At 44.5% G+C, this 24841-nt stretch overlaps 1 protein-coding gene across 5 annotated transcripts in view; it reads left to right on the forward strand.

Annotated features, from left to right (window-relative positions):
• Positions 1–8798: 8798 nt before the first annotated feature.
• The window catches only part of ZDHHC9 (zinc finger DHHC-type palmitoyltransferase 9), a 32145-nt gene continuing 16102 nt past the window's right edge, over positions 8799–24841 (forward strand). Inside the window, exons 1-4 of one of the 5 annotated variants that reach the window (XM_067723943.1) lie at positions 8799–8894; positions 10085–10152; positions 11347–11648; positions 22304–22464. In XM_067723943.1, the coding sequence (XP_067580044.1) occupies positions 11482–11648; positions 22304–22464 (328 nt within the window). In that variant the 5' untranslated portion in view covers positions 8799–8894; positions 10085–10152; positions 11347–11481. Of the gene's footprint in view, positions 8895–9529; positions 9744–10084; positions 10153–11346; positions 11649–22303; positions 22465–24841 lie in introns of those variants that run through there. The other 4 variants (XM_067723942.1, XM_067723946.1, XM_067723944.1 and 1 more) reach the window with 4 other exon arrangements.

Genomic DNA, 24841 nt, shown 5'->3' on the forward strand with positions numbered 1-24841 from the left:
GGGGGAAATCTTCAATTTGGAGTTTGGGATAAAAGAAAGAAGGGAGTGTCGAATGTTGATTTGTGAAGAGCCAAGGGGATGAATTGGACTGGCAGGAACAGGCAGTGCAGTGAAAGTGAGGTAATATGGGATGAATGGCCATTTGCGTTTGTGTGTAGTGAAGTTTTGTATAAGGATCTATGGACAGAGGTCAGTCAGTCCCTCTATGCCTTCCATGTTCCTAGTACTTCCATCAGTCCAGAATTTTTCTCTAACAGAGGCACCAAAGAATGGATTGTAGGATAGTATGGTACTTCTCCTCCATGATGTTCTTCTCAGAGGTTAATTCTATTTACTCAACAGCCATAACTTTCCTTAGTAACTTGTTATGGAGCTATCATCCACACATTTATGTAAAACAGTTTCTCAGTCTGACCACTCTTGACATTCTGGGTCGAATAATTCTTTTGTGAGGCACTGTCTTGTGCATTGTAAGGTATTTAGCAATGTCCCAGGCCTCGGCCCACTTGATGTCAGTAGCACTCCACCCCCAGTTGTGACAACCAAAAAACGTCCAGACGTTGCCAATGTCCTCTGGTGCAAAATCGTCCCCAGGTGAACTTAGGTAGTTTTTTGTTGTTGTTCTGTAAAACCCCCTTTTAAAAATGAACACTTATAAATGTTTATCAAAGTGATACATTCATGTGATTAAAAATGAAATAGTGCCAAAGGGCTTCCTTACAATAAAAAGCAACTATCTCCTGCCCCACTCCTCCCCACCTGTGGTCCCATTCCCTGAGGGTTACCACTTTTAACTATTTCTGGTTTGGGTTTTTCTAATGTTCCTGTAGTATCTATCAACCTGTTTATCCATTCACTCAAACCACATATTTATTGAGCACTGTGTTAGTTTGCTAGGGCTGGCATAACAAAATACCACAGGTTGGGAGGCTTAAACAGCAGAAATTTATTCTCTCACAGCTGTGGAGCCTGGAGGTCCAGGATCAAGGTTCCAGAAAGCTTGGTTTCCTCTGAGGGCCATTTGGGAAGGATCCGTTCCAGTTCTCTCTCCTTGGCTTAAAAATGGCCACCCTCTTGCTGCGTATTCGCGTGATTGTTCCTCTGTGCATGTGCACCCCTGGTGTCTCTTCCTCTTCTTATAAGGATACCAGTCATCCTGGATTATGACCCCTTCCCAACGGCCTCATTTTAATTTAATCACGTCTTTAAAGACCTTATTTCCAAATACCGTTACATTCTGAAGTACTGGAGGTTGAGACTTCAACATATAAATTTTGGGAGCATGCAATTCAGCCCATAACAAGCACCTACTGTGTGCTAGTCACTGTTCTCAGCACTGGGGATAGAGCAGTGAACAAAACACAAAAATCCGTGCTCTTATTGAGTTTACATCCCGGTGGGGGAGAGCAACAATAAGTAAGATAAATAATTAAAATATATAGTATGTTAAAAGACAGTAAGTGCTATGGAGAAAAAGCAGAAGAAGGAGATAGGGAGTTCTTGGGGGCGGGGGCCTGCAATTTCAAATAGTGTAGCCAAGGAAAATCTCTCTGAGAAGGGGAGATTCTGAGTAAGGACCTGAAGGAGGTGATAGAGCAATCCATGCAAATACCTGGGGGAAAGAGAATTCTAGGCAGACAGAACAGCTGGTGCAAAATGGTCCTGTGATAGAACATGTTCAGTTTGCTCAAGGAACAGCAAGGAGGCCACTGGGGCTGACGCAGAGTGAGCAAGGGGGAGTAGCAGGAGATGCAGGGCTTGGGAGATGCTGAGGCAGATGACTGGCTGAGGTCTAGTAAGCCATTGTAATGACTTTGGCTTTTGTTCTGAATGAGATGGTGAATTAGAAACATCTTGTTTTTCCTTCCTGTGTTTCTCCTTTACTCTCACACAACTGCCATACTCACAGCACTTCTGACGCCAGTTGTGTATGTGGGTTTCCCTAAAACAGGCAATACTCGGTGCCACCAGCTGGGAGTCCTACACTTTAACTCAATTCTGATACTTTCTACCTGGAGAGAGCATCAGATTGCACAGGTTAAGGGCTCAGTCCCACAAGACTACTGCCTCCCCCCCAACTTCAGATGCCAATGGTGAGTTCAGGTTGTCACCTCTACTTCCGACTGATGGGCTGTAAATCTGAGGTTCCCATGACCCCCTCCTCGGGTTCAATTAATTTGCTGGAGCAGCTCACAGAACTCAGGGAAACACTTACTTATGTTTACCAGTTTATTATAAAAGGATACAGATGAACAGCCAGATGAAGAGATACATAGGACGAGGTCTGGGAGGGTCCTGAGCACAGGAGCTTCTGCCCCCTTGGAGTTGGGGTGCATCACCCTCCCAGTATATGGATGTGTTCACCAACCTGGAAGCTCTGAACCCAGACATTTGGGAGCTTTATGGAGGCCTCATCACGTAGGCATGATTGATTATTAACTCCATTTCCAGCCCTTCTCCTTTCTCAAGAGAATGGGGGGTGGGACCGAAAGCTCCAAGCTACTAATCATGGTTCTGTCTTTCTGGTGACCAGCCTTCATCCAGGAGCCAGCCAGGAGCCCACCCAGCACTGCCTCATTAGAACAAAAGACACTCCTATCACCCAGGAAATGACAAGGGTTTTAGGAGCTCTTTGCCAGAAACTGGGGGGCAGAGACCAATAAAAATTTTTTCTATAATTTCACAGATGGGAAGCCATTGGGTGGCAAGGTCTGAGTTAACTTTTAAAAGAATCTCTCTAGTTGCTGTGTTAATAATAGATCAAAAGTGGGCAAGCGTGGAAGCAGAGAGACCAGTGAGGGGAGTGTTGTAATAATCCATTTTCTCTAAATGATACGTCCTTCCTTGGTTGACCAGGTCTAGACATCGTCCATCTAGTGACTTCCTGCTCTAATAAATGGAGATTTAGCTCACTTACACTGCAGCAACCACTTCTCTCTTCCTCCTAATACATCACTCCTTTTAGTTCCTCTATTTAATTCCCTTCCCAACAGACAACCATTTTAATGTGTATCGTTTTGTTTGCATGTCTTTTTTGGTTATCTTCGTGCCTTTATATAAGACACATAAATCTCTATTTCTTGTTCCATCATCTATAGATCGAATCTCTTGAGTCTATACTTTCTAAAATTAGAATATTAGTGCCTCTACACATCCTTCCACCTCCCCTAACTTCATCTACCTTTCAATTTCTGTACCCTATGTTGCTTCATTGTTTGTTAACATTTACTTTATACTTTGTAATCATAATTAAGTTTCCGGTGATTGTCTCTAGGTTGGATTCCAAAGGTTAAAAACCAAAAAAGATAGTGTTTGTCTTATTACAGTTGTAGAGTTTTCAGTGTAAAGCCAAGAAATGGGCCTTGATTACATTTTCATGTTACAACTTCCATCAATTATTCTACATCACTCCATGTTCTAGTTGTCTTCATTATTGGAAAGTGACATTTTTGAACAGTTTTGTATTTTCCTTGAATTTTTTTTTAGCCTAGAACAAAACTTTATTTAAAATTTGACTTCCTATGTAGGTCCTTCCTTAACAATTATGATTCGTGATAAGTAGAATTTAATGAGTAAAATTATGGTTTTTAACATGTCAGACTTCAGATTTTTCAAATGCTGAATAGAACTTCCCAAATAAATAGAAGCTGTTTGTTTTCAGTCCCATCGAAAACTACCTTAATGATGAATTGTGTATGAATGTCTTTTTTGAGCTAAAAATGGAAAATAAAGTACCTCCAAATCATTAGGTAAAACTATAGAAGAAAAATGTTGTTGATTTGGGGTAGGAAAGGCCTTCTTAAATAAAGATTGCAAATATAAAGTAAGAAATTGCAAATATAAAAAAAATTTAGCAAACTTGACTAAAACAAAATTAAAAAATTTTACACAAGATATCTTAAAGATAAGTGATAAAATAGGAGAAAAAAATGCAATATGTGTCAAAGAACTGATTCAAAATTTACAGCAAACTCCAATAAGTCAGCAAAAATGACACCAAAAGGTAAAAAAAATTTTAAATGAGAAACAGATATATATAAGAAATTTTTAAAACAGGAAATAAAAATGGTCAAAAGACACATGAAAAGATGCTCTACCTCACCAATACCTGGAGCAATTAAAATGAGATACAATTTCTTAACCATCAGACTAACAAACAGCAAGTGTAGCTGCAGGGAGGAAATGCCTCTTGTGTCAGTTGCTGGCAGGTGAATATGCAGCAGGCTTTGTATTTTCCTTGAGTTTTTGATTGCCTTTTTTTTTTTTTTTGCTGTGGGTCGATTAAATATATGCTGTCTTTACCATATCTCTGCTATTTCCCAGCTTTCTCATTTTGTCTAGTGCTCAGAATAAATTCTATTTGTCTAGAAGCCCACTTCCTGTGTTAATTCTATCCAATTCTTTGCATTTTCACATTTGATCCATGGACTTCTTGTACAGATTTTGTTTTTCTTGACGTTTCTTCATTGCCTCTTTTTGGATTATTTCTTGCATTCTGTGCCTTTATTGTATCCTCAGTTTTCCTAGCTCTTAAGCATACTATCTCTTTTGCCAACTTCCCTTTTTCCTGGATGACTCTTTTTATGTTCTGTACGGTGTTTTTCTGGCCTGGTTGTTTCCAGAATCAGCCTTAGTTTTTGTGTGTTCAGTCAATACCGTTTCCTCCAATTTCTGTCTTCCAGACATTTGTGAAATATACTGTCATCTAATGCCCCTCTTCTCTTCTTTGTTATGAGCTTATGCCTTTTTAATCCCTTTACTATAATTCTAATGATGTCTTAGGAGAGAGTGGATATAAATGCATGTGGTCATTCTGCCATATTGAAAGAGAGGTATACAGCCTTATAATAATTTTTAAAATCTTTCTAAGTCCTAAAATTAATAATACTCCTTACAACTAATTCAGACATGAAAGAAGTGTATAAAGTAAAACTTAAAAGTTTGTTCATCACTCTCACTCCTCAGAGGAAACCACTGTTCAGTAAATATCCTTCCAGACTTCTAAAATAAAATATACGTACATAAAATCATACACTTAAACACACAAAATGTTTTTATAAATTTTATAAAGTTTGGATTTTATAAAAGTTTAGTTACTTGGTTTTTAAACTTAGTATATATTGGGCATACTTACATGTCAGCAGATAGATACTTAATTTTTTAACGTAAAATCTTTATTGAAATATATACACATACATACAGGAAGGTGATAGTCTACCCTTTCCTGTGTATACAGTTAAAGAACTTTTTGTTTGCTAACTTTTGCAATGACAAACAATGTTATACTGAACATCTTTGTACATATATCTTTGAACATATGTGCTAGTGTTTCTCAACAGAAGTAGGATTGTTGGGTCAATGGTTATATAATGTAAAAATATTAAGAGATACTACTGAACAGCCTTACTGAAAGATTTTTCCAATTTCCTCTTCTATCAACAGTATTTGAGAGGGTACACCCTTCTGAGGCAAGCTCTCCTTAAAAGGTTGGAGACTCTGCTGTGCATGGTTGAGAATTGGACTCAATTGCCCTGTTTCATGTTTATCTTTAATGACTTCACATGAGCTGGTCTTTTTTTGCTTAGAATATTTGAAGTTCCTTAGAGCCTGGGATCATGTCATTTACTTCTTTGGTATTTCCCATAGTGCCTAGTACAGGCTGGGCAAACTGTGGGTGCTTGACACATACTTAACTGACCGATAAACCAGCTTATAGTTTTGGGCTACACAATCCCTTGAGGTCAGCTCCTGGAATGAGAAGGCTGGGCAGAGTGGGAGGCTAGGGCTGTGCTGGGTCAGTATCAGATGCTCTCACTTAGACATCAAGTTTAGACCATAATCTAGGAACCTAAGCTTTGAGCACCTAGCACGATCCCTGGCTCGGAGGAGGTCCTTAATAAATGGTCTCTATTGATGTTATTATGACTCCTGTTTAGTGAGAGGGTAGTCTTAGGACTAGTGTTGAGGGGTCTGACACAGCATCTAAAATCATTCCTGGTGGAGTCAGAAATCCACAATCTAGAGATGAAATAAAATTCAGAACCAGCGAGAGCAGACAGGCATCAGAGGCAGAAGCAGAGGCTGGGTTTGAGCAATTTAGTTGCATTGTGATAGCACCTTCCCTGTCACCCCAGGCAGTTTTTATTGGACTTCTTGTATGTTTGGCTTTCACACGGTGGCGTCTTTAAGGTGCTTCTCAGTCTCTGACAGGAGCCAACAATCCCAGCACAGTGATGTGAACACAGAAGTTGTGTAATGAAAGAGATGCCGTTGATCTCTCACCTGTTGAAACAAATAATGTGGAGGCCGTATTGAGGATTCACTTGAGGTGATGGTGCTACGTAACAGCCATTCTACTAGACCAAGATTACAACCCAAGCTTTTCCCAAGCAGCAGTAGGGCTCCCCGGGGATTGAGAAACTAAGTGGCCAGTCAGATAAGGATTAATTTCAGTGACGGATTTAGAGGGTCTGTAAACATGCGGCACATGGATGACAAGGGTTCGACAGAGTGAAGAATGGGTCTCCTTCTTCTTACCTTTCTCCCCCAAGTCAGCAGTGCAGGTCAAGGAGGGAGGTGGGAAACGACAGTTACCACAGACGTCATTAGAACATACAACATTGATTGTGTTTCTCCTATATGCCAGACATTTAGCACACACACACTACCTTCAATCCCCTTTATCACTCTATGAAGTGGGCGTTAGCTGTATTTTACAGATGAGGAAATTGGCTCAGAAAGGAGAAATTACTTGCTGTAGTTTACATAAGCTACTAAGTAGCAGAGCCAGGATTTGAACCTGGGTCCTTCTGGCTGTAAAGCTTTGGAGCTTTCTACTATGCACACCATCCTGTCTCTTCTGCGTCAGTGATAGCAGCCCAGGCCTCAGGGAAACAGCTGTTGCTTAAGAACACTAGTTGGTCGTGTGTGGACAGGGTGTCCGTGGTTCTCTCCTTTGTTCATCAATTCATTCTACAAATATATGTTTATTTATAGCCAGAAAGTAAAGAGAGGAGAGCAGGCCAGGTAGGTGAGGTGGGAAGGGACACTTGTGTGGGTAGGAGAGCAAGGGGGCATGGAAGGGTTGAGGCTAAAGTAAACAGAGAGGAAGAAAAGGGCCAACAAGAGTTGACCGCAGGATGCGGACTAAGTTTTGGGGTCTGTTCTCGGATACAGTACTGAAGGGGTCTCTGGGTGTTTACAGAAGAGATGTCTGAAGCAACACTAACAGGCAAGCTGCAACCCAGTGGCGGCACTCAGGATCTGAGGTTGTTCAGACAGCACTTTACACTTACACACCATGAACACACACTCACGCAGGAACCATCAATATGGAGACAGGTGCTTTTAAACAAGCACACCAGAATATATGTGACCACACAGTGGAAGCCTGGACCTTTATTCCATGCTGTTTCGAGTGCTCACCATGTGACTGTAACTCCCCTTCAAAGAGGCCAAAACCGATTTGGACGCATGAAGTCTAGAGATTTGTGGAAGAGCAAACAGAAAAAAGAAAGAGAAAAGAAAAGAAAAGAAAAAAACGATCTTAGTTTATAGTCACAGTGTAGTTGGGTGTGTGTATTAAGACTTTCGGGATTATATAAAATGATGTAATGACATAGAAGGAATCGGTATGGAATGTTTGTCCATATACATTTTCCTTATTTTTCTTTTAGAGGTGAGCACAAATAATAATAGATTGTAATAAAGCAAGCCTGACCTACACAGCCACTTAATCCCAGAGGGAATGTGACCCAGAGGAGGGAGGGGCAGAGCTCAGGAATGCGTTGCCGTGACACATTGATTCCAGGACGCGCCAGGCTTCATCTGCACCTGAGATATGGACAAAGTATGTTTGGATGCTGTGGAGGTTTCTTTTTGTCCGCTCCCCAGTTAGGAGGATGGCTGCTGGGGTGACTGTGCCACTCCCAAGGGCACCTGGTGTACACAGGCTTGGGAATCCAGGGGCCTGATGGGGCTGAGGGACGTTCCTCTCCCTTCCATACCAAGTGTGTGCAATACCAGCAGCCTCCAGGATTTAAAGGGGAGAACTGGAGGCAATGATACTGATCATAAGGTTCATAAAGACTAAACCGATGATTATAATCAGCATGAGTGCTGGGGAACAATAGAACCTTTATAAAGACATACTTTCCCCTACATATTAATTATAACACATCTCTCTCATAAGAGAATTACCTAGTGATTTTTTAATCCTTTAAAATTTTTGATTGAAGGGTGCCATGAAAGTGTCAAATGTAACTATCATTAGGTAGCATTTTGCTTCATATCATGTGGGACCCAAATCCTGTAAAAGGAGAAATAGTTCTTGACCATGCACGTGGTCCTTCAACTAACACAAAAAACTGCTTTGGGAAGAGCGTTGGCAGTCTCTTTTGTATTCATTGCAAATACCTTCACCCTAGAGAAACTTTATTCAAGCTCAGGAAAATAGCTGACAATCTGGGCACTCTCCCTAACCGCGTGACAGGTAAGGAAAGGCCACCTTTAGCCCTCTCTCTTATTTCCCTTTATATTTGGAAGCCAAGAGCCATCCTAGTGGAAACAGACCTAGTGTCTTTTAAAGTCTACTGTATAATATTGATACTCTGGTTCTCAACTGTTTTCCCCACTCCAATCTTACTCTAAAGGATGCCACTCGCTCAGATCAGTAGCAGTGGCTCATCATGGTAATAACTGCCCTGCTGAGGAAGGCGACAGAAGGAAAGAATCAATGTGGTTGGTGGGTGGAGATTCTGCCTTGGATTCCCGCTCCCCGCTCTCCCCGCCCCGCCCGCCGCCTCATTTTCACAAGCTCTTCAAATCTAATACGAATTTACAAGCATTTTGGAGCAATCTTTACTTCATTATCTACCTGAAAGAATTTACGTCCTGTAAGTAGAGTTTCTCTAAACTCATCACTGTCAATTTTTTTGTTTACGATACTGCAAAATTATTCTATTCTTGGGGACAGTTATTCCTTTCAAGTTCCTTTTTACGTTTGTTTGTTTTGTTCTGAAAGCCTTAGAGCTGCAGGCCAGGGTGACTGGGACAGAGGTGGGGTCCCTACCTAGTGAATAGGACTTGGGAGGCAGAGGACTTGTTTTTACGCCGGTAAAGAGTAAAATCCCGAGTCGCAGTTGATTTCATGCAAGCAGGGCTGGAGAGGCCCAGGGAGGACCTAGTTTGGGGTGAGCACCGGGATCTGTGAGCCAGTGTTGCTTCAGCGTCTCACAGTACGTGTGGGGGGAGGCAGGTCCCCTGTCCCTCCTGGTCCCATTGGCACTACCCTTCACCCCAGTCTCTTTGGAACTATATTAATAGAAGGCGACACTTCACATTGGCGCTCAGACCCCAAAGGGAGTCTGGCAATGGCTTGGCAGGTGGGCAAGAAGCCGGGAGATGGGTGGGAGAGTGGGGCGGAGGCATCGTCGAGCGGCGTTTGGCTCAGCCAATGGTAGTTCGGGGCAGGGGTGGCAGAGGCGGAGGCACAGAGGAGGATCAGCCAATGGAGGGCGAGCAACTACTGGAACGACCTGGTGACGTGAGGAGCGTTCCATTCGCCCAGTGGTGGGCGGTTGCCACAGCTGGTTTAGGGCCCCGACCATTGGGGCCCCTTGTCAGGAGGAGGCAGCCTCCGGGCTGGGGAGAAGCCGCTGCCACCTCGGGCGGCCGACGCGGTCCCCTGGGACAGTGCACTTCCTGGCCTCGGTTCCCGGCCGAGTTCTGTCTCCGGGGTTCAGGTAACAAGGGGTGGGGGTGGGGGTCTCCGGGGTTCGGCCGCGTGGTCTACCGCTCCCGCGGCTGCTCCGGGACGCGCGGACCCTGGCTCTCCCCTTCTCGGCTAGGCAACTTCCGAGCCCCTGGCCGGGGGTGACTACACGTGGCGGGGCGTGTGTGAGTGTGTACGAGCGTGCGGAGGTGGCGCACGTCCCAACCTGCCCGGGGCGGTGGTCGGCGGCGTGGCCGAGGCAGGGCGGGCCTCCCGAGGCCGCACCCGCCGCCCGCCTGGGACTCCGGCCTCGGCCCCGTGCCGTTGGGCCGGTCGCTGGTTCTTGACGGATTTTGATCTTTGTTCTCCCAGGCCCGGCTCCCCTTCCTGGTCTCTCTTCTCTCGCTGGGCCGGTTTATCAGGAGAAGATTGTTTTCCAGGTTAGTTTTACACAAAGGAAGTGTTCTCTGTACCTCTGGTGCCCCCTCCCCTTTCCCAAGCCTTCCACCTTCTCCTTTTCCTGCTCAGTTCCTCGTCTCTCTTGGGACCCTTACCCTCTCCAGCCCAGGAATGATTTCGAGTTGGTTGTTTCTCATCAGTCAGTTGGGCTGCAGGCTTCCGCCTCATTCTTGCCAGCGCGGGGCATGTGGTATCAGTAAATAGAGGCCACAGCACCCGACCTGAGAGGAGGAGAAGGGTGGCAGTGGCAGAGAAAGGCTGGGCCTGGGGATTCAGGATGCTAAGTGGAGATGGTACTTCTGAAATGTCCCAGAAAGTACCTTTATGACTTTTCTTGACTGCTGCCGTCCCCCCCTCCCGCCCCTCCTCCCCCCAGCCATATCAGAACCTCTCCTGCTTAAGTCAGCCTTTCACCTACAGGTCTGTGATGTGGTTTCATTAAGATTCCCACCAATGTTAGGCTAGACCAGCAAGGTTGGTTCATTTCCCGGACTCAGGAAGTTAGGAGGGTTTGATTAGGGGAAATCTGTTTTGAGTAAATACAACCTGGGTTTGTGTACAGAGTGTCCACAACCTCCTAGCTCTGCCAGAGGATGACTTGTTCCCTGGTGTGATTCACATTTGAGTGGCTAATTGAAGAAAGAAGGCGAAGAACTGGAGGAGGGGTGGGAATGGCTCCTTAAGGGCAGAAACTCTACTATTATTTTTAGAGTCCTCTTTGTGATGATTATAGAAAAATATGGTATAGTGGAAAGTTCCCTGGACTGAAAGTCAGCAGACCTGTTTTCTTGGCTTCGCTTCATGGCTTTGTGACCCTGGAGAAGTTATCTCCCCTCTTCGGTCTTCACTTTACTCATTTCCAAAACAAAGTAATTGGGCCTATCAACTACAAAATCCCTTCTAGTTCCAAGGTTCTATGATAATCACATCATCAGTATTATATTGGAAGTAAAGGGGTATATTTAAGAAGATATGCTAGCCCCCTTCTCTTTTTGAGAACCTTTAACCTTTTCTTCTTTTAGGGGACAAAAACAGATTGGAAATAAACTCTCCCATTTCTTCACCCCCATCCCTTCAAGCAGTGCTCATCTTTCTGCCTCTGGGAAAGGAAGATTGAACTGCATTTTCTTGTTCCTGTCTCATTTGTGTGTGTGTGTGTGTGTGCTTTTTCTTAGGGCTAGAAATTGGACTTCTGATGATGTTTGACCCAGCGGCAGCAATAGCAGGCAACGTGATTTCAAAGCTGGGCTCAGCTTTTGTTTCTTCCCTCTTGTAATCACAAAACCCATTTTGGACCAGGAATTCCAATCATGTCTGTGATGGTGGTGAGAAAGAAGGTGACACGGAAATGGGAGAAACTCCCAGGCAGGAACACCTTCTGTTGTGATGGCCGCGTGATGATGGCCCGGCAAAAGGGCATCTTCTATTTGACCCTCTTCCTCATCCTGGGGACGTGTACACTCTTCTTCGCCTTCGAGTGAGTTTCCATTGAGTACAGTTGCCTGATTATGGTTACCTTGGGTCCAGGGGAAGAACCTTCTTTCTGGGGAGTTTGTGGCTAGTCCTTGGATGGCTGTCATTGTCCTCTTGGGCAATGTCTATAGATCATGCCAACTGAATTCATTGCTTTGAGCTTATAGCAGAGTATGTACCTCCTAGAAACACCAAGACCCTTGATACCAATTTTATAGCACTGATTTGGGGCCACCCTTGGAACACTTGGGAAATAAAAGAGTTTGTCTTTATTACTCACCTCCCCTTTTCAGTGGTCTCCTTAGGTGCTTAGTGACAGACTGCCTCTTCCCTACCCCTCCCGAGCCTAGGGGCACGCCCCGTGGTCATAACTCCACCCCATAATACTCACTTATTCTGTTATTCTGGGTCCTATTTCCTTAGGGCTCAGCTCTCAGCTGTTAAATTGAAAAGCCAACTGAATTGGGAACCTGCAGATTGGTTCCAGCCTCAGCTGTGCCACAATCTAGCTGTGTGTGTGGCACATATGTGCTTATTAAATGTGAGTTGCTCTTTCTTTCACTCAGAATCGCTCAACATAAACAACTCTCTATTCTGTGTGTGCCTGATACCAGCCTTGGAGTTATTTTTTCTGTGATGTAATAGCTAGTACTAGAGCCACTGTTTGAAGTCCGTGTAGGTCACTGCTCAAGGGAAGTGGCCAGTTGGATTCTAGGGTACTGTGGCATGACTCCTGGGTATGCTGAGAATGCTGTACACTCTAGGGCTGGGAGTAATGCTGATCGGTTTGGGATTACAGTATTATGAGGAAGGCCTTGAGGAGCCAAGAGGTGTGTTTGTGGACTGTGAACCACACCTAATAGGAGCCTGCTACAGTTCCTGTGCCCCGTGACCTGGAAATGGAGCTCCCATGAGGGGGTGTGGCCATGGGACGGAGGACAGGGCTTCTTGGCCAGACTTCGTGGGTAATTAAAATGAGCTCTGGTCTCTTGGGGCTCATTTTTGTCTTTCTTCTATAAGGGCTTCAGGCTTACCCAGTGCATCAAGAGTGATTTTTTTTTGGGCTGCTTTACCGGATTTTTTTTTTTTTTTTTTTTTTTTTTTTTGCGGTACGCGGGCCTCTCACTGCTGTGGCCTCTCCCGTTGCGGAGCACAGGCTCCAGACGCGCAGGCTCAGTGGCCATGGCTCACGGGCCCAGCTGCTCCGCGGCACGTGGGATCTTCCCGGACCAGGGCACGAACCCATGTCCCCTGCGTCGGCAGGCGGACTCTCAACCACTGCGCCACCAGGGAAGCCCTTTACCGGACTTTTTGATGTTTGCAGCTGGCTTGAGTAACAGCAGAGGAAGGAGGGGGACGTAGTTTATAACAGGGCTAGGAAAGTAAGGTCAAAGGACCTCTTTGTCAAAGGCACTTCTGTTGCTGCTATTGCTGCTGACTTTGTAAAGTATTTGGCAAAGTCAGACAGTTTGATGTTGGCTTCTTAGCTGCTTTCCAGTCTGAGTTTCATGGCTGAGTGTGTGTGTGTGTGTGTGTGTGTGTACTTGTGTGTGTGTGTACCTATGTGTGGTACAAGTGAGTGTGTGCAGGTGGGCAGGCATATGCATAACATTAAAAAAAATGTTTCCCCACTCGTCACCCTTCTCCAAGTTTTCTTTGTTTTATTCCTAACTTGCTTCTTTTTGGAAGTGCAGAGATGAACTCTGCTTTCTATCATTCTCACTCCTTCCTCTGCTGAATCACTAGCTCTTTTGCCACCCTCCCTGCCCCGCCCAGGGTTAAAGTTTTGTGGTTGGAACCATTCAAAACAGAGATGAGATTTATTTCTAGACCCTGAGTGAGCTGGTAATTCTGGGCCCAGGAAACCTCTGGTTTGACTGGCCAAGGGAACTTGAAATTTGGAGCTACTGGCATTTGACCCTTTTTGTATCTGGGAGCCAGACAGAGTCTGATACGGATCTGTTCCACTTCGGCCCTGAAGGCCTCTGAAGAAAACTGCCTGTGGGATGAAGCTTGTAATTAGCCAAGTTACTGTTTGACAGAGGCAGGTTGGGTTTTCTACCAAGATGACTTTTTCCCCCAAGTTATTTCTTGCGCTTTGCCCTCAGATATGAAGGGCGAGGTTGTTTGTAAACTGCCCTGGGTTCCAGCTGTCTGTGGGGTAAATATTTTTGAGGGTAGGGCTTGGGGGAGGGAGTAAGGAGGCCGGAGGGGAGAAGGAAGTAAACGTGTTAGCTGAGCAGTGGAGTGGGGAAGGCTACATCTGACCAAAGGGGAGAGGACCCTGGCAATGAATGCTTTTTTTACTGAGAATGGTAGAATCTGTGTTTGTGAGTGTGCATGCATCTGTCTGTCATATGCAGACACACAGGCACTCTAGGTGGCAGTTGCCTTGAGCCTAACCAATGACAGGCTGTACAGAGGATACCAGCATGCCTCTGAGGAATGACATTTCTTTCTGGTTGACCTTTTTCTTTGGGGTCTGTAATTTACTACCCACCACGTGGTGGTGGATAGGGTTTGGGGGCAGAATATGGGCTCCTTCACTAGTATGAGAACTTAGGGAGACCTCAAGAAATCAGCTGGGGGCTTCCCTGGTGGCGCAGTGGTTGAGAGTCCGCCTGCTGATGCAGGGGACACGGGTTCGTGCCCCGGTCCGGGGAAGATCCCACATGCCGCGGAGCGGCTGGGCCCGTGAGCCATGGCTGCTGAGCCTGCGCGTCCGGAGCCTGTGCTCCGCAATGGGAGAGGCCACAACAGTGAGAGGCCCCCGTACCGCGCATAAAAAAAAAAATCAGCTGATCTAGCCCCCTGCCTTCAGGCAGTTGAGGGTGTCTGAACCACCAGTGACAAAGGGCTGTCTCTTTTCATCTTTAAACTGTCTAGGAGCGTAGACTATATGTCCCCTGGCTGCTGCATTTTGGCCTTGAGGAAGAAAGTTCAGATCTTGAGGCACATCTGGACCTGCATTTAGTAACAGCGTCCTGCTTGCAGCAGGTGCATAGGAACGAGTGCGAGGTGATTTATAACCACCCGTGGCACAGCCCTGGGTCAGCCAGATGGCTTGAGAAATCTGGTCAGGCATGTGGGCGCCCCTTGATGAAAAACATGCAGTGTTAGTAGTGCCAGTGGACATCTTTTTATTTTTGGATTTTGCCTTTACACGTTTAGATTTCTCAAAGGAGGGACCTGTAATTTTCAGTGGACAGACAGTAGGTTGAATACGTAAAATGAACAAAGGTGGTCCATCCAGGAGCGAGTTAGCTCTGTATTGTTAGAAGTGTTTCCAAAGAAACTGGGTAGCCATCTCTCAGGGCTGCTGTCACAGAGTGGATTCCTGCCCAGGATGGGAAATTGGGCTAGATTATCACTAGGCCTCTTGCAACTCTGAGAGTCTGAAATTCTATATAACTCTTGTGTCTGTCTGGAAAATTCAAATACACACACAGAAAAGGAGGGGATAGAAGATTACCAGTAGGTAGCTGTATTTTAAATGTAATTGTATCTGTAGTAAAAATGTCTTTGAATTTTGAAGCAGAGTGTAAATTGTACAGTACTTAAAAAAAAAAATTTCCTTGCAAGTAGAGATTATCATACTAAGTGAAGTAAGTCAGAAAGAGAAAGATGAATACCATATGATATCACTTATATATGGACTCTAAAATGTGACACAAATGAACCTATCTATGAAACAGAAACAGACTCAGGGACGTAGAGAACAGACTTGTGGTTGCCGGCGGGGGTGGGGTGGGGTGGGGAAGGGATGGAGTGGGAGGTTTGGGTGAGCAGATGTAAGCTTTTATATATAGAATGGATAAACAACAAGGTCCTACTGTACAGCACAGAGAACTATATTCAGTATCTTATGATAAACCATAATGGAAAAGAATATAAAAAAAAGAATGTATATATAACTGAACCAGTTTGCTGTACACCAGAAATTAACACAACATTGTAAATCAACTATACTTCAAAAAAATACTTTAGTTAAAAAAAAAAAAAACTTCCTAATGTATTCTTAGGATGAGGTATTTAGGAAGTGTGAGCTTTGAGCACATGAACCATTCTCAGTCCTTTTTGCCCAAACCCTGTCCAGCTTGTGTGATGAACACATAGCAAACAGCTTGGCCGGGAATGTTAGGACACTATAGCAGAATGACACTGACAACCTGTGAGCTGTCCAGCTACTGAAAGGCTATTGTGGTATTTAGTCAAATTCAACTTCCTCATAAAGCTTGGGGAAAGGACCAAGTGCACTGTGTTCTGGAAGTGGCTTCCTAGCTGTCTCTTTTAACATTGTGACCAGATCACTAGTGGGGTCAAGGTCCTGAGACTTCTGTTGTGGCAAGAATGATTGTGTGACTCTTGACCCCTGAAGTAGAAGTAGTTTGCTGCTATGATCAGTGCTTATGCCTCACTGTGCTATATCTAGAGGAAACCGTATCAAGGCACTATCAAACCCTGTTGGACTGACCCTCCTGGGTGCTCCTGATGTACAGAGGAGTCGTTGAATTGGATGAACTGAAAGAAGTTTTGTAGCACTGCTTAGTAATTGTCCCACTTCTAGCCTATTCATATTCTACCTCTTTTTCAAGTCCCTTCTTGAGTCTTCCTTCCTTCATGAAATTTTTCTAGTAATTTCTGCATTCTCAGGACTAATTGTACATACCAGTCATTTAATATGTAATTGACATTTTTTATATTTCTGAATTCTGTGGTGATTACACTTCGAGCTCTTTCAATGTCAGGGACCATCTTCTGTGTCTGTGTGGCCCCCACAGTGCCCTCTGCCAGGCCTTTCATAGAGTAGGTGATCAATAAATGTTACTGAATTGATACATTCTGGATGCACTTAAAATGTAACAGTCTTGACTCACAGAATCACAGAGTGATAGAGCCGGAGGGGGCCTTGGAGACTATCCCTATCCTTTTGCAGGTGACAAAACCAAGTCTACAGAAATGGGGTTATTTCATCAAGATCGATCGGCCAGCCAGTGCCTTTATATGACACTACTTTTTTTTTTTTTTTTGCGGTACGCGGGCCTCTCACTGTCGTGGCCTCTCCCGTCGCAGAGCACAGGCTCCAGACACGCAGGCTCAGCGGCCATGGCTCACGGGCCCAGCCGCTCTGCGGCATGTGGGATCCTCCCGGACCGGGGTACGAACCCGTGTCCCCTGCATCGGCAGGCGGACTCTCAACCACTGTGCCACCAGGGAAGCCCTATATGACACTACTTTTCATCTCATTGTTACCTTTTGAATACGGAATCGTGAAGACGTGCAGATTACTGAAGATGTGCATGGTGCTGAGTGCTGGACACGCATATTCTGGGATCTTGCTAGCTAGTGTTTGTGTTACCTTAGTGGACTCCAGGTTATTTTGGCCTCCCTAGCCCATGCTCCTAGAAAACGAAGGCATCTTTGTGGAAAACTGACAGCGTTCCAGCATGGCATTCTGGTAGCCTTGCAGGGACAAGGGAGCCCATGTCTAAGTGTGAACTTAGCAAGTAAACTTTGTGTGTTACAAGAGGTTATCACTGCTGTCGCTGCCCCTAGTCCCTGCTGCCGGGATGAGGACAGCTCAGAGAAAAATTAAGCAGTGTGTGCTCCCTACCATGTTACCCTGTGGGTGATGGTGATGAAAGGGACACCGTGTCCCCATGGACAGGAGGAAGAGAAGAGGCAATCTGATAACAAACTTAGCAGGTTTGAGGAGACACAGGGCTGGGTAGACCAGAGCCAGACTCTGACATGGCAGAATATCTGTGCCTACAGTGACAAGGTCCAGGTTCCTGAATTCCTTAGGTGAGATTAGGAAGAGGAAAAAGTGACTTTATCATGATCTCTAACCAAGAGAGTATTCTCTGCAGAGCTGCTCTATGGAGATTCAGTCTTGTGCTTATCCTGCCCAAGATTCTGTCTGTGACTTGGTCAACCAAAGACAGTTTTAGAAAGGCATAGTTGCCTCTTTGATATCAATCTGTTAACAGTACTTAGCTAAACTCAACTTCCTGATAAAGCATGTCCCCTGAAGAAGGATTGGGTCATGTCTCCTGAACAGTGTGCTTTCCGTTAACAATTCTTTACGGTTCTGTCATTCAGAATTCATCTGTATATTTTCAGCCTCTACTACCTTTTGCGGTAATGAGTTTCACACTGTCAGTCTCCACTGAATGAGTCTCCCATCTTTTGAGAATGAGTCTTAATTGAGTATAGTGATCGTCTATTTTAGGAAAAGTGAGCACAAAGAACAGGGATGTCCCTAGCATGCCTACATCAGTTGAGATGTTTATTGAGGGAGAGGAGTCCTAAATCTTCCTCCTCAGAGATGCCAGAGGTGGTATTGTGTTTAAGAACAAAAAAAGGCATCTTATGCCTCTTGCAATAACAAGAGGCTAGTGAATTCAGGGTAATGAGGGAGATGTGTCTGGAATGGAGCAAGGAGGAGGCAAGAACCTTATGATAATGATTAGATAAGGCCAGTTCAAGGAGGGCCTCGGAATACTGGCCTGAGGAGTGGGGGGCTTAATATAATAGGCAGCAGGGAACTATTCTAAGTTCTTGATCAGGAGGATATTATAATTGAAATTTTTTATATTATAATTGAAATGTGAAATTTATTATTATAACTGAAATTTGGCAACTACTTAGCAGGTTTGCCTGGATAGAGATTTTGGCCTTCCTCAGTGAGAGGATGGCTCATTGCCTCACAATTGAAAAGGTCCCTGTTTGGTTAATTTTCCCCACTGCTCCTGGAGCAAAACAGGGTTATGCATTTTCCTTTGACCTTCACATAGCAGTAAATCTGGAGGGTGATATTAAATTATGTTTTTAGTGTCCAAGGAAACTTTTTCCCTCGTAGCAGACTCTGAGTGTCATCAGAAGAATGTTGAACCAGTCTTATGGGTGGTTGTACGTGTTTACTGTGCTCTAGAGGTAGGTCATATGTAAAAGGACAGACAGCCATCCATATCAGGGAGGACTTATAGCAAAGGCTTATTTCTATTATCTGGGATCAAGGGCCATTATGGGGCTCCAACCCTTGGGCCATTCCTGCCGTTCCAAGCACAGCTCTTCCTTAAAGCCAACCTTAATGGCTGCTATGGGAGCAGTTTCAAGCAGCCATCAGCTTCCCAAGAGAGCTCTTCTCTGACCACTTACAGTCCTTAGAGTCTGACTCACCATGTGAACACTTGATTATTGGTCTTATCTTATTTAGCTGTTTCATATGTTAGTTATGTTTTCCTCAACAAAATTAACTCCCATTTCTCTTGCTCTTCATTTGTTAGACCCATAAATACTTGTTGGCTGATTGATTGCATTGATAAAAGGACAACAACAAAAAGCATAGCAAGATAGCTATTAGGGAGACTTTGAAGCAGAGTATAGAACAGTAGTCCACACTGCCAGTCTGTGAGGCAGCCCTGCCATGGAATCTGTCTGGTTTCTTACCAGCTCCCCTCATGAATCTCTTTTGAGTTTTTTTGTGTGAATTGAAGTCTGTGTCATTATCATTGTCCCTCCAATGAACGCTAGTGTGCTAGGGATGGGGGATGGGACATGACACACCAGCTCAGCCTGGCACTGCTGGTTACTGCTGGTCAGTACCACCATGTGGGAGTCCTGTCGTCTAGTCCAGCTATGGAAGCCTGAGGCCAATCGAGAGGTTGGTAGAGGATGGCTTAAAATGATGATGTCTCTTCAGGTGGCAGAAATGAAGACTTAGTGGGCACATGGTTGCATTTATAAGATTCACAAGGGAGAAAAGCAACTTCTAACCCCGTGGTACTCTGAAGACAAAGGAGAGTTCTGTGTCAAGAAGTGTATGGATATCATTATTCGTATCGATATAGATGGAAACTACTACGGGGTTTCAAAAACAGCTTATATTTGTGGATGACAGATCCGTGTTTCACTAGGACAAATTAGTGATGTTTGAGGGTACTCCTGACTTTTGAGGTCGATACTGGGAATTACCCCCAAATCTTCACATAGCTTATTCCTATACAAGACAGATCTCTAGCTTACTGCAATTATGGGACTGACCTAGGTGGGTATTAAAGACAGACAGATGGGTTGTAGTTCACAGTGGTCTTGGCCGCTGGCTCTCTTATTTCTTCTTATTCGGGGTAGAAAGGCCTGCTGGTCCCACATCTGCCTTGCCAGCCACACCCACTCACTAGTGACAACTGGCTGCCAGTATCCTTGTCTCTGGAGAACAATACAATGGGCCTGTTGTGTACTTGTTGACATACAGAGTGGATTGTTTTAGCAGGTGCAGATGATAGTCTGTGTGGAGATTACAGAGACCTTTATCCTTAATGGCATAGTGTAATTGAAATCTAAGTTGTTCTTTGTCTGGTCAACAAGCAGGTGTTGAAATAGGACTTAGTTAAGCTTGAGTCTTCTGTGCATGGGGGCGACATTAGTATGTGTGTGTGTGGGGTGTGTGTGGGTGTGTGTGTGTTCTACCTTCTCTGTATCTTTTCCCTCTAATAAAACAGTTTAAACTCCCTTAGGTGGCCAATCAGATGGCTCTGATTTTTCTAAGGGTTTTCGTTGGAGACTATACACCCAGGGCAGTTTGAATCCTGGAGACGTCACTTCTTTGTTTTCAAGAGTGATTTTAGAGATGGGCAGTGATGAGGAAGATGGCTGTTTTCTGTCAGCATGGTAATTTCATTTGGCTTGTTTGTGAAACGGAGCCTCGTGATTCTCCTGTGTCCTTTTGGGTCCCTGATAAGTGGAGGTGACTTTTCTAAATTCACTTCTTAATAATCTGTACCAGTGAAGGGGAATAGTGGAAAAGAGGGTAATCCACAAGCGAGTGATATGGAAGGACCTTCATTACCCTGAACTCAGTTAGCCAGATCCTACCCTTGGCTTTTAGGAGAAGGAAAAAAATCTTACAAAAGCAAGCTAAGACCAAGGATTTTATTAAAAAACAAACGAGCAGGCAAGCAAACAAAAAGCCACAGAAATCATTTTGCAAGTTCACTCCGTATGTTCACCTTCATGGCAAACTGCTCAGTACAGTTGGTTTGAACTCCCCATGCAGTCGTGTGTGTGGCACGGAGGCAGGAGGAGGATCTCATGGGGATTGTTCCAAACCTGCAGCAAAGGTACAACCCAGGGTTAAACGTTTACTCTGAGTGGACAGCAGCTTGCTTAATCCCTGTGCAGATGAGATAAGCCTTTTTCCTTAGCTTACTTTCTTCACTCTGCCTCTGGTCCTTGCTCATCCACTTATAGTCTGCCTCCAAGAGAAGATGTCTATGTTGAAGGAGAAAATATGCCTCAGGAGGAGGAGAGTAAAAATAGGTCAGTGGTAACTCTAATTACGTATTCCCATTTATTTGGTTTGATACTCAGTTCAACTCGACAAGTATTTGTTGATAGCCTCTTTGTTCTCATACTTGTATTAGGCTCTGGGAGATAGAGAACCGTGATGATAATGTTAATAACTGACGTTTACTTAGCGTTTACTATGTGTCAAGGGCAGTTCTAAGCACTTTATTTCTATTCATGCATTTGAACCACACAACCACCCTATGAAATACTGTCATTATCATCCTCATTTCACAGATAAGGAGACTGAAGTTAACTCAGTTACCCAACTAGGAGCTGGTAGAGCCAGAATTCAAACCCAGGCATTCCCACTCCTAAAAGACAAGGTTCTTGCTCTTATGAAGTTCAGTTGGGGGAGATGAGGTCAACATAGTGAAAAACAGTGCAGTTTAGGATAGGCCTTTGGAAGAGCCAAGACCTCGCTAAATCCCAGATTCTTCAGCTATTATAGATGTAGTGTGAGAAGTGGATGCTGTAATGTGCCTAAAGAGCTTAGTGCATCTGGTGTGTTCTCAATAAATTGTGGCTGTGATGATGACAGTGACGGCATTGATGGCTTTGGATCTGAAAGAAGAGTAGAGCTGGGATATCCAGAGAGAAAGAGGAATGGCCTTCCAGGTGAATTATGGAAAGAGGGGAACAAACATGATGTTGAGAAGGGGTGCTAAGGAGATACAATTTTCTTATTCCCTTGCTTATGGTCACTAGTCATCTATTGGCTCAGCTCTTTGAGGAAGGAAGAGGAGTGAGTGGATGTTGCAGAGTCAGTCAGCAGCCCTGAAGCTTTTCACTGGCCTTCAAGCATGCTGGACATACCGTCTGTCTGACACTGGGACTCTGCTTCATGACTGGTCCTCATCTTTTCTTCCCCCTCCTTGAGCTCAGGCCTAACGCCAGATGAGTGGATATGAAAAGCTCTAGACATTCCCAGAGTGAGAGCAACCTATGGTGCTTACAATCCAGGTTCAGTTGGGTCCCTGACCTGAACAGGTATGAGCCTTTGCTGAGGTACAGAGGAAATGTGACCCCCAGCAGGCTGATGGGAGGGACTGGGCTTGAGGGTAACGGAGGTTCCTTAGGCTATCTTCTGTATGTTATAGGTGGCATCGATCAGTTAAGTATTTGTTGAGCGCCTAGTATGTGCAGAACCAAATGTTAGGACTTTTCAGTAATTCGAGAGAAGTAAAAAATATGGTCCCTGCCCTTGAGGTACTGTAATTTTGTTGTGGAGATCAGATTGACATACTGGTAACAATTCCAGGTCAGTATAGGGTAGGAATAACTAGATGTTCAATTGCTTGCTTTCTTCAGATGCCGCTACCTGGCTGTCCAGCTGTCACCTGCCATCCCTGTGTTTGCTGCCATGCTCTTCCTTTTCTCCATGGCTACACTGTTGAGGACCAGCTTCAGTGATCCTGGAGTGATCCCTCGGGCCCTACCAGATGAAGCAGCTTTCATAGAAATGGAGATAGGTGAGTTTTCTAACCAGCTGGCAAGATATTGTACAGTGGGTGGCTTTGATTAGTAAGAGAATGGAATCATAATTGTAGTTGCAGACTAATAATCACTTCTAGCCTTTTCCCTCTGAGATCCTGAATCTGAGATCATTACTACCCTGTGAAGAATATGAACTTCATTCTTCCCTGTTCTGTGTTGCATTTTAGGAGGGATATCTTGCCAAGGTCCTGCTGCACTGTTCCCAAGAGGATTTTTTAAAAAACTTTTTGGGGGTTGTCAACTCATTTGATTTTTTTTTGTATTTATTTAATTTATTTATTAATTTGGCTGTGTTGGGTGTTCGTTGCTGCTCTCAGGCTTTTCTCTAGTTGTGGTGAGCGGGGGCTACACTTCGTTGTGGTGCATAGACTTCTCATTGCGGTGGCTTCTCTTGTTGCGGAGCACAGGCTCTAGGCGTGTGGGCTTCAGTAGTGTGGCACGTGGGCTCAGTAGTTGTGGCTCACGGGCTCTAGAGTGCATGCTCAGTAGTTGTGGCACGCAGACTTAGTTGCTCTGCGGCATGTAGGATCTTCCCGGACCAGGGCTTGAACCCGTGTTCCCTGCATTGGCAGGCAGATTCTTAACCACTGTACCACCAGGGAAGCCCAATTCATTTGATTTTCTTCAAATTTATTTATTTATTTATTTATATTTTTGGCTGTGTCGGGTCTTAGTTGCAGCACGCGGGATCTTTCGTTGCAGTGTGTGGGCTTCTTTCTAGTTGTGGCTCGTAGGTTTCTCTCTGGTTGTGGCACGCGGGCTTCTCTCTAGTCGTGGCGTGTGGGCTCCAGAGCGTGTGGGCTCTGTAGTGTGGCACACAGGCTCCAGAGTGCACGGGCTCAGTAGTTGCAGCACGCGGGCTTAGTTGCCCCGCAGATGTGGGATCTTAGTTCCCCGACCAGGGATCAAACTTGCGTCCCCTTCATTGGACGGTGGATTCTTGACCACTGGACCACCAGGGAAGTCCCTCATTTGATTTTCTTGATGAAAACTATAAACCTCTTCATAAAAATATTCTTATATGCATCACATACATACAATTTTGGATATAATTTCAGGGATTCATAGATCTTTTGAAGCACATGAGTGGGTTTCTAACCAAGGATTCCTGCTTTAGGGGAACACACAAGATGAGAGGGGACAGGAACCATTGGGAATTATAGGAATGGTAAAGGAAGTAGTTACAGGCTAATCACAGTACAGTCTGCAGCTCAGGGTAGGGCTCTTTGGGACAGAAATGAAGAGCTACACTAACCAGGAGCCAGGGTGCCTTCATGAATTGAAGCAGAACTTCCCAGGAAGCTCCTGGGAGACTCCTGGGAGCTCACACTCCTGGGAGACTCCTGGAGCTCACACTGGGAAAGAAGGCTCTGATGCCAGTACTAGGAGGGACTGGAGCCCACCAGATCCAACAGTGGTGCCTACCTAAATTGTTCTCAAATCTGGTACCCAAGTAGCTAGAGTCAGCATCCAAGCCACGTAGAGTAGAAGAAAGGGACCCAGGACTTGTAAGACTAAAAGCTGTACCATTGGTGTACCAATCTGTGGTTAGCCTTTAGTTCTTTCAGGTGCTTTGTTGTTGTTGTTTGTTTGTTGGGATTTTAATATTTTATTGAATTAAAAAGACAGACACATTGGGGTTCTAATAGGTATTATATTTATATATTATTTTTGAGAGAATTTACACTTATATAATTATAAGTGTACACTTATATAATTATAATTATTTTCTTATCCCCAAGAAAATAGTACATCTTTCTGTATTTTTAGACTGAATTTTGTGCCCTTTAATAGAATTTTTATAGTTTTTTTTAACATAGTTTCTATACTTCTCATATTGAGTTTATTCCTGTTTATATGCATGCTATTGTCAAGGAAATATTTTCTCCCAGTTCTAGTTGGTTTCTTTTTTTTCCCCACAGTTTTATTGAGATATAATTGGCATATGACTTTGTGTAAGTTTAAGGTGTACAACGTTTTGATTTGATACTTTTTTAGGTTGCTTTGAAGGCTTCCAGCTTTTGTATTTCTTTTGTTTATTTAGCTGTGTTTATTTAGCTTCTTAGTGGATTTCTTTTTGAAAAATTTCAGCCTATTTTAGTTGCGGTAAGGGGACATAGATTTGTGCACATCTGAGCTCAAACTACTTAGGGGTGGGGAGAAGGTGGGAATTGTGGGAAGGAAACAGAGGCGAGGTGTGTTGGCGCAGCTGGAGTTGGGGGAGACCTGGACTAGTTAGGAGCAAGATAGGAAGGGACAGTTGTGAGTGTAGTCTTTTCTCTCTCTGGGTTAGTCTTTTGTCCTCCTCTTTCCATCACGTATAGAGAAACTGAAGGTCAAGGCAGTGCCTTG

The sequence above is a fragment of the Pseudorca crassidens genome, chromosome X, assembly GCF_039906515.1.
Source record: "Pseudorca crassidens isolate mPseCra1 chromosome X, mPseCra1.hap1, whole genome shotgun sequence".
Taxonomy (NCBI): domain Eukaryota; kingdom Metazoa; phylum Chordata; class Mammalia; order Artiodactyla; family Delphinidae; genus Pseudorca; species Pseudorca crassidens.